Below are 10288 nucleotides of genomic sequence, written 5' to 3'. Positions count from 1 at the left end.
AATTTCCCACTAGGAAAATTCAGACCACATCCTTGTTTTGCCTAATATTAAAATAAACAAACAAAACCCTACCACAACACCTTCAACACCTTTCCTTCTACTTAACAATCACATTTTCCAAACACAGTACTTCCTTTTAAATTGCTCATGTTCACCAAAATACAGCTTCTCAAGAAATTCAAGGAACTCATAAATGTCTATTAATAAATGCCACAATTAATTCTCATGAGGAACTGAACCAGCATTTAGTACAGACACACATCTTGAAAACAAGACTTTTCAGCACATCAGCTACAGTAAGCTGTAGGTAGAAAAAACAAGTCTTTATTACACATTTGTAATAAAAATGTTTGGAGGTTTTTTCCCTAACTGGCTGTTTTCTAGATTTACACACTGTTTAAGATTTTATCCCATTAGAGGTCTGCAGGACACATTACCTGCTTTTGTACAATCAGTTGTCTTCACATTCACTTTTTAACCCCCAAAATTAAAAATGCTTTTTAAAATCTCTACTGTAAGAAATTACATCAGTTTCACCACTGTAAAGTATCATTTACTCCTTTTGAAGAGAGCATTTCCAAGAGGCAACAGCAAAGACAACTGAACTGACAAAGCAAGATAGTGCCAAGGGAATTTTAAAAGACAACAGCGCAGTTGAGCAAGAAAGTTCAACAATGGCCCCATCTTCCTCAATCAAGTTATGGATATCTCTCTAAAACTGGCTTGTAACCAGTAATAACAGCTGCAAAAAGACAATTATTATTTTGGTCCAGTCTAACTTCACACCTCTTATAAGAACTAATCATGTATCATGTAATCACTTACATTATCTTTTATGCTTTATACAGAATTCGTGTATGTTGAAATTTAATGAGAATACCAAAGGCTTCCAATTACCTGGTTTTGTTTTAATATTGAAAATAATTATTTCAAAGACATATTCTGAACTATGAAGTGATTGCAAAGATCCAATATTTTGTCTAATACTTAAAAAAGATTCTTGAAACACAGCAATGCATGTCCTTCTTAAATTATCTAGTGACTTTTTTAGTTTGAAAGTGACTCTCAGCCTGTCAACTCTTTAGAAAAATATTCCATTTTTACAGGAAGAAATCTTGCTAATTCTTGGAGAGAAACACTTCTGCAAGGAAAGTTTTGATGCAATCAGCTCTTACCTGATTACCTCCCATTGGCATATTACTGAAATTTCCATACTGAGGACCCTGGAGACCTTTTTCTTCAAAGTAATGTCCAGCTGCTCTCAGTGGGAAGTTCTGTACTCCTGGGCCAGCTGGCCCATTGAAATTTGGTCCGGGCGAACCATCAAATATATCAGGTCTCTGGAACTGCATTCCATGAGCTGGTCCGTTGTAGCCCTGGCCAGGATGTTCAACAAATGGACCACCTTGTCCATATGGTGACATTTCTAGTCTTGAGGCAGGATGGTTAGCTACATTTTCAAAACGTGCACCCTGAAGGCCAAGGGGCAAGTCAAACCTAGAGGCTGGCTGGTGAGGTCCATCAAATCTTTGAGGTATGGCTGTTTCAAATCTTGCTTGTGCCTGTTGGCCAGGTGCCAACCTTGGACCAGGCTGTCCATGAATGCCATCAAATCTTTGCAGGAGAGACAGCTGTCCAGGCTGACCATCAAATCCAGCTCCATGACAGCCATCAAATCTTGGACCAGCACGACCAAGAGGACCATCAAATCTAAGTCCACCAGCTCCCTGGTGTACTGCTCCATCAATCAACCTAGGACCTAGACCCGGCTGACCACGTGGTCCATCCAGTCTCAGCCCACCACCTGATGGTCCATGTGGTCCCTCAAACCTGAGCCCACCACCTGATGGCCCATGTGGCCCCATGGGCTGACCATGTGGCCCCTCAAATCTGAGGCCACCTCCAAGTTGTCCATGGGGCCCCAACGGCTGTAAATGTGGCCCCTCAAACCTGAGGCTACCCCCTGGTTGACCATGAGGCCCCAAGGGCTGACCATGGGGTCCCTCAAACCTGAGACCACCCCCTGGTTGACCCCGAGGCCCCATAGGTTGACCATGAGGTCCCTCAAACCTGAGACCACCTGAAGGCTGACCATGAGGACCCTCAAACCTGAGACCAACTCCAGAACCTTCAAATCTAGCACCACCTACAGGCTGCCCTGCAGGCCCCTCAAACCGCAAAGGCCCAAGAGGTCCCTCAAACCGCAGCGGACCTGCTCCGCCAACCTGGCCTGCGGGTCCTTCAAATCTCAGGGACCCTGCCAGCTGCCCTGGTGGCCCATCAAATCTTAAGGCTCCAGCTCCCCCTGCTCCTGCCAGTGGTCCATCAAACTGAGATGCACCTGCGCCCACCAAAGGCCCCTCAAATCTTGTAGCAGCCTGTCCAGCTGGCCCATCAATTCTGGAACTTGAACCAGCAGCAGGACCATCAACAAAAGGACTGCCTTGCCCATCTACCCCAACCCTTGCAGCAGTCGGTCTAGGTGAGCCATCGAAGAGAGGTCTGTCTTCCATCAGTGCACTTATCCTCTGCTTTGCCTCAATACCTCCAAATCTTGATCCTGGACTTTCTGGAAATGGTGCTTTCTCTGGATCTTCATACCTAGCTCTTTTGAAACGTTCAGTGAATGGTGACCTTGGTTCCTCTCGAACACCTAATAAAACCAGAACAAATTACATAACCACTCACTAATACGTTGTCAGTTACTTAACAGATATAAAATAAAGTAAAATCACATACCAGTTTGCCCAAGAAGCTGTCTTTCTTCACGATTATCAAACCTACAAAGTGCATCTCCATCTGTTTTCTGGAACTCTGCTGTACTTTTCCCCTGTTGTCTGATAGCATCTCTAAATTCATCCGATTCTCCCCAGCTGTCATAAGGATCAGAACCTCTTGCTCCTTTAGTAGCACGCTGGTCTTCAAGTCTTCGTCGACTCTCAAGCGGTGACAGGTTTTCAGCAAACGGTCTTGTAGTGCCACTTACAGGAGAGTGTCTCCTTGATCTTTCTGCAAATGGCTCTTTTCTGTCAAACTGTACCCCCCGCTTGGCTTTTGCCTGCTCACATTCTATTCCAGAAAGCAATGCATCAGGTATATGATAATCCAAAATATCATCAGGATCCAACAGATCAAGCCTTGACAATGAATGCTGAACTTGTGTCCTTTTTAGTTTAGCTTTATGTTCATAATATGTTAATTCTGCATCCGATAGAAGAGGTTTCTTTTTCAAACCACATTTTTCCTCTGTAGGGCTATCCCAGACATTACATCTGTGCTTTCCTTCCTGATACTGGAACAACTGTCGGATCTGATGAGCGACCATGAGAAACTCATCTTGTGTTATTTCACCAGATGTTAAGCGGTCATTAGCCTGTAAGATAAAGTTAAAATTTAGACTTCCAAAAAGACAAGAAAAGAACCCCACACCTGGGACATTTCTATGAAGACAGATTTATTAGTATTACCTTCTTAAGTAATTCTCTTTTACTTGCAGATGTCAATTCTTTGGGAATCTGTAAATTGGCATCCACACTTAACCGGTGCTGCTGCTTTGGTGCTCGGGGTGATAGAATTCCTTTACCAGCAGGCCAGTTCTCCCGATGTCTTTGGTGAGGGGATTTAACAAGTGCTTGGTGTTCATCACTCTGCTGTGAGCTGAAAACAAGAATATATGTAAAATATAGATTATTCATTATTCAGGATGTAATGGTTCCTACAAGAACTGATCATGGCAAAACACTGCTATCACCTTAGAATCTAAGTATGCATCACCTCTGTATTTCACTAGTAGAAACAAATTAAACCTATTAACTTTAACAATCCGAACACTGCCTCTCAACATCAACTATACTGAAGCCAACAGGAGAATTTCCACTGACTTCACACACAAGTTGTTTAAGAGATAGTAACTTACTTTTTACTTTCTTCCCAACCAGATTTCCACCTCTTGCCTGATTTGGATCCCTGCCAGTTTTCTGCATTCTCCTTTGGATCTGGAGAAGCTTTTGCAGAATGCTGGGTGGCTGTCTCCTGGGGTCTTTCTTCTTGGGCTTTTTTCAATCTCCTTGGATCACGCACCTCTTGTTTAACATTTCTCTTATTAGAATTTCTTTCATCTCTTGCTGCTTGTGTGCCTTCTTCAACATGAGACTGCTTAGGGCCTATCTGACGTATCTTTCCAATTTTAGGAGTTGATGAAGTAGGAGATAAACTCCGAAGTCTTCTTTTAGGTGATCTCCTCTCTCGTCTTTTTGGAGAGTGTGTAGATGGTGATCTTGCCTTAGGAGAGCGTGATCGTGACCGTTTTCTACTACTTGATCTTCCTTGTTTCCCACCCTGTTTTTCTGACTCCTCTGTAGCTGTGTCTTGTTTCTGAACAGCACCATTAATCACTTTATTTCTGCTCCCTACTGGTCTATGTTCGCAAGTCTTATGGTCCTCTTTTTCCTTCTTTTCTGTACTTCTCCTTTTTTCTTTGACCTCATCTTCCTTCCCCTCTGACTTATCCTGAAGATGTCTTTTAAGTCTTGGATCCCTCTTACTTATGTCAGAAACCTTAGCGCTTTCACATTCCTGATTTTTATTGTCTTTAGTATCGGGCAGCTTATTTTTCAAAGGGGATGGCGATTCAGATTTTGCTTTGGACTGTTCAAGTTCTTTCTTCTGTGTTTTTTCACTTGCTTTTGATTTTTCTGACTTCGTTGAGTTCTGTTTTTCAGCCTGTGCTGTTTTGTTTCCCTTGGTCTCAGACTGACTGGTCACACTCGGTGAAAATTCTTTCCTGTGAGACTGATCTTTAGTATGAGAAGAATGTTGACCCATTCTATTAAGCCGAGGATCCCTGTTCACTATTTTGATATCATGAAGTGGAGGACTTGGGGATGGTTTGTTTTTTTCAGATTGCACAGCAGTTTGATGAGGTGGTTTAACTGTCATATGAGGTGTGGGAGACATGTGTTGCTTGGACTGTCTCAAAACCAAAGCTGTAATAGCCATGTCTTGAGAGGTATGAGCTTCAGCCATTTAACAGAAATTGGCACATTAATTGCTAATTATAAGCACTAAAATAATGCAGTACCATTACAAATCAAATTCAAACACAGTGCAAGATCAATATATTAATGTAAATACTGCAAAAGATGTAAATTTGACACAAGTTCCAATTACAGTGCTAGCTTTCCTATATTTTCCACATTCTAGCCAACTCAGCTGCCAAGTATCCTATTTTCACACTTCAGTTCAAAGATGCTTTATTTTGTATTGTCAACTATCAACACAGCAAGACTTCCAACTACTGCCAACCAAGGAACTGACTTTGCTTACAAACGATCAGGCTCCCTTGTTCCTTAGGAACAAACATATTTGAAATAGCCCAGCTCACTGTCAGTTGCAAGAGGTGAAGGATGGAAGATCACAGTCAGGTATCATTCTGAAGAGAGATTAAAACCAAACCACAAGAATTCCTTTTTTTTTTTTTTTTTACATTTCAGTTTAATACTTAAGGTTTCAAGATGATAAAAACTGTTCAGGAACCCCAGCTCACCTTGCATTGCTGTGGTAGTCCTAAAACAGCTACACTTGCCTAACATAAGCGAAAACCAATGTACTGTACTTACCAATACAGTCAAGTACTCTCCAAAAGAGAGACCCCAACTACCCAAGTTTTATCAACTATCCTACTCACCAACTGTGCTTTAGTCTGTTCCAGCTCCAGCTCTAGTTTTTTTTGCTGAAGTTCTAACAACTGTTTTTGCTTTGCAAGCAATTGCTGCCTTATCAGTTGCTCCTGTGTCAAATTCTTTTGTATTTCAGGAACAGCTGGAGGAGTAGAGGCACCAGAAGTGACAGCAGAGGTAGGTGCATTAGATTCCTCTGGCTAAAAACAAAATAAAGATAAGTTACATTTAAAATCCTAATAAAATCAACTAAATCCATCTCCTTTCAGTGTTATCATGATCCAGTACTGGGACTTAGTTCATAGAGCAGTTATACACTGCAATTTTTTTTGCCTCACTATGATTTGCCTACTTTGACAGGCGTAGGGAATTTAATTTCAATTCCTCCGGGTTCCAAAGCCTAGAACGCAATTAGTAAATTAAAAAAAAAAAAAAAACCAAACCCTTCAAATATTCTGAATTTATAAATTTCTCTTACCTGTTTACAAAGATCAGATAATTCATTCTTAATATTCTAAATTGTCAAAAAGCAGCACACAAACAATGAAAACTACATGTATTACCATCTGTTCTTCCAGAAGGCAGAAAAACTTACCGATTTATTTAAAAACTTAGGATTCACATGGATGCTAGAAGTATTCACATTTGGGGGCAGAGGTTTAATTGGCCAGGCAGGATCTAATGAGTTGACTCTGACATCAAGTGCATATAGTTTCTTCAAAGGAAAAATATCATCCCATGTGGAGCGTAATTTAAATAAACTTTTCCTAGTATTTTCATCCACCTAAAACAATAAAACAATTCTATGGCTTGTTAAGTTAATATAGAACAATTTCTTAAATTTTTCTGTAGAACTTAAGACTTCATTCATTTCCTATTTCTATCTTGTCATTTCAACATACTGAACTTGCTACACAAAATTTATAAGCAGTGCAGACAACACATCTCTATCAATGGGATCAGTTAACAGAAGCTCAAATGGTGCAATTGTTTCAAGGCCATTTGAAGATTTTATTTTGTATTACCATGCTCTGAGAATTTTCTTTCAACTTTTCCATTAGCAAAATTCTCATTTTACTGGCCCAACTTCTGTGGAAAAAAATACAGTAACAAAAGTATTGAAAGGCAACTGCCTCTGAGACAATACATCATTCAAGTGTTTGTGCCGGAGTATAACAATGACAAACAGATCAAGAAAAAACAAACTGAATGGAAAAAAAGGTGTTTTGCTCAGCTGTTTAGTCACTGAAGGATTTTTTCCAACAAATGCAATAAAATGAGTATTAGCTAAAATGAAGTCAATTACTATTTCAGTTCAGCTGCAGAATTAGACCCATCTATGTATGAGTCACAGATCAAATGTACTTGTAGGACCAGAGGCCCATTTTATCTCTTTACAAACAATTGGATTATCTTATGGCAGCTAAATTAGAAATTTACAATAAAGCAAAATTTAGTTCATCTCATAACTTAAATGGCTCAATTGAACAATAAATAAAAAACATTAAAGGACAAAATACATGCAGCTGTCAAATTTCAAATTCCCAATTCAATCATTAAGCATTGCCCATGTAGATTATTTTTGCTGCCATTTTCAGACGTTACACCTAGACACAGAATATTCTGGAAAGTTTGGAGGTTCTTTTTGGGTAAGAGCAGGAGCTTCAATAAAAGTAATTCATACTTAGTAACTGGTGGATGATGCCTCTATAGAATTTTCCATGAGAGGCTTCTCTGAACTTCACTGCAAAAATGTGCAGGAATGACTAAGCAAACAGTTTGACTTCAAGTGTCTAAAGATACCTTAGTGACCATTTACTGATAAAACCCAAATCTGTAACAATGCCTGAGCTGGAATTCTACACACATCTTTTAACAAACTAAGTTATTAGAAATGACTGCCACTTTACACATCTAACCATTACACATAAATAGTTCTAGTTAGCTTACTAGCAAGTTAACATATAAAACTCTGAAGATTAGTTATTATCCAGAGCTTCATTCAGCTGCAGCTTTAAACACAACTCAGTAGAAGAGCATTTACAATTTAACACAAAAAAACAGGTAAATCTATCTCTATCTGGTCTACACACAGGAGTTTAAATCTTCTACAGTCACGATCACAATCTATTCCTTACTTCATCACGCACTTTACATCTGAAAACCATATATAAAGTGTACTGGGATTTCAGATTCTCACTGATATGTAATGATAAATATTCAAAAGCTTCATTCATCTCATTTTTATGGAACACCACTTTCTTCTAACATACAGGAAACCATAGAAGTTAAACCCTTCTTTTCTGATCCAACTTAAAACCCATTCAAGCCCAGCCTTTCAAAACCTGAACTTTGATATGCTTTTCTCACAGAGGAGTACGCACAATTACTTCACTAGGCTTCAAAATTAAGAGCCAGAATTAAAAGATAGGGCAGCAGCTTTCAATGTTGAATGAAATTAAAACTTATTTATAATACAGTCACAGATTTTAAGGTCCTTCTCTCACACAGTCGCAGCACTTTTTTCAGCCAACAGACCACCAAGAGAGTACCAGGTGTCAGGGCTACTCCCTCTTGAGTTTAAGCACTCATTCTGCACAATGTGAATTATGTAAATCAAACAAATTAACTACAGGAGAGAGAAGCTTTGAGAAATCCACAAAAAATCAATTTTCAGTCTATTCTTGGCATAAGGACTATTAACTATCTTAAAAATAAACCAAAGATTCATAATTAATTGGTCTATACATTACAAAAAGTCCATCCAGCTAAGCCATCAATAGTCAAAATCCTGTTAGTAAAATCTTGCCTGGACAGGAAAGCTACTGATGTTTACACACCAATTATTTTACATCTTTCAGCTGACATGCTTGATAGCAGAAGGCATAATCTTTTACAGTATAGATACTGAGATTTATAAAAACCAATCAATTTGTATAGTTCACCACACAAGAAAACCCAAACCTGAAATCACGTACTTATTTTACCAGGAACAAATTTTGCTTAGAATACAGTACTTTTCTGAAAGTGTATATACCTTTTCAAATACACAAATAAATGTTGCAACTAGGTTTTTAGTAAATGCTGTGAGATACTCTCTTCCCACATTCTTGACAATGGAATCCATTAGGTACATAACGGGTAGCTTCTCTGATGCAGGAGCCTGGAGTAATAAGAAGAAACTGAGAAGTTTAGTACAACAAAAACATACTTTAACTTTTTCAAATAAAGGGATTACCAATCCCAGAAATACAGACCTCTCCTTTTGGTTGCCACTATAAATACCAAGGGATTTTGTTTGGGATTTTTGTTTATACAAAAACTTAATCTGAAAAATGGATACTCTGTTCAAAGTATAATAATGCAGTGGGTCTATCACAGAAAAAAAATTAAGAAAAAAAAAGGAACACCTTAGGTTAATTTGTTTGTGTATCAAAGCTTTGGAAAAAGGTGGGGAAAAAAAGAGGAAAAAAGAAGCCCATGAGACAGAATTGCCACTAGTGTACCGAGTGTAACCTTTCCCTTGAGGAAGCAACTTAGCAGGAAACCATCGTCAGCACTTCAAGGAACTTCTAAAAATTGCTTGTAATTCAAACCTCCTGGATGGATTTTTCTGGATTTCACAGAACATAAATTAGACTTCTGGCAAATAACCCAAGTCAGTGAACTTCTGTAGCTGTAAATTATATGTTGATTATCACAGTTTTTCGTAAATTACACGCAGAAAAGGTTGCAATTATTTCACTGTAATCCAACTGGATCTAGCAGAGAGTCCCATTCTCTCTTGGCACTTGCAGATGGCAATGGTTCTGATTTCCAAAATGCATGCAAAAACAGTCAGAATAGAGTTCAAAATCCAGTCAAAACTCAGTCATCTGGTCGACTGGGTAAACACACAGACAAGCTCAGAAACTGCAACCACCATTTTCATAGAAGGTTGTCTTCAAACTCTGGACACAGCTTTGCTACAGGAGGCTTGGGGGCCTTTTTGTTTGGTTTTGGTTGGGGTTTTTTTAAATCCTTTTTCACAACTCATACCAAGTTTGTGCAATAAAAGTGTGGTGACCCTGGACCACTACAGCAACTTCCAATTTACAAAAAGCAGTACTGGACCAATAAAAGTGGTTTTAATGCCTGCCGGTGGCTTTCACAAAGCAGAAGGCACAGCAAAGTTTCAAAAAACATCAACAAGTACACAGACTTGTTGAAGAGGACATGAAAGACAACACAAGCAGTGGGCGTTGACCATGAACCCCTGGGAAGAGCATCCACTTGTAATACTTTAAGTTGCATTCACCATCTGGTAAGCTCTGGATAAAAGCAGAACAACTTCACTCACTGCTCATTTTAAACAGAATAGGTTACTAGATAATTAAAGACACCTTACTTAGCAGGCAGGCCCATTATCCAGACGTGTGAAATGCTACTGCCTCACCATTTTAAACCCAATTCCTTCCCCTTTGAGGTGGTTCACAGAAGGGCACTCACACAACAGTATTTTTACATGGACAATCGGGTTTCCTCACCCTTAGAAGTGTACTAATTTACCATAACCTAAAACTTATTATTGAAGAGGGCAGAACTCCTTGTTAGTTGGGGCGGGGGGGGGG

At 39.2% G+C, this 10288-nt stretch overlaps 1 protein-coding gene across 1 annotated transcript in view; it reads right to left on the bottom strand.

Annotated features, from left to right (window-relative positions):
- Nucleotides 1-10288, bottom strand: part of PCF11 (PCF11 cleavage and polyadenylation factor subunit) — a 20699-nt gene that overhangs the window by 7079 nt on the left and 3332 nt on the right. The window contains exons 2-8 of the mRNA XM_031066063.1: nucleotides 8716-8841; nucleotides 6274-6462; nucleotides 5635-5878; nucleotides 3917-5000; nucleotides 3468-3657; nucleotides 2740-3373; nucleotides 1176-2653 (exon numbers count right to left, since the gene is read on the bottom strand). Of these exons, the coding sequence (XP_030921923.1) occupies nucleotides 1176-2653; nucleotides 2740-3373; nucleotides 3468-3657; nucleotides 3917-5000; nucleotides 5635-5878; nucleotides 6274-6462; nucleotides 8716-8841 (3945 nt within the window). The remainder of the gene's footprint in view (nucleotides 1-1175; nucleotides 2654-2739; nucleotides 3374-3467; nucleotides 3658-3916; nucleotides 5001-5634; nucleotides 5879-6273; nucleotides 6463-8715; nucleotides 8842-10288) is intronic.

The sequence above is a fragment of the Geospiza fortis genome, unplaced genomic scaffold (assembly GCF_000277835.1).
Source record: "Geospiza fortis unplaced genomic scaffold, GeoFor_1.0 scaffold16, whole genome shotgun sequence".
Taxonomy (NCBI): domain Eukaryota; kingdom Metazoa; phylum Chordata; class Aves; order Passeriformes; family Thraupidae; genus Geospiza; species Geospiza fortis.
The sequence above is the reverse complement of the archived record's forward strand: the minus strand, read 5'-3'. Positions and strand labels throughout refer to the sequence as shown.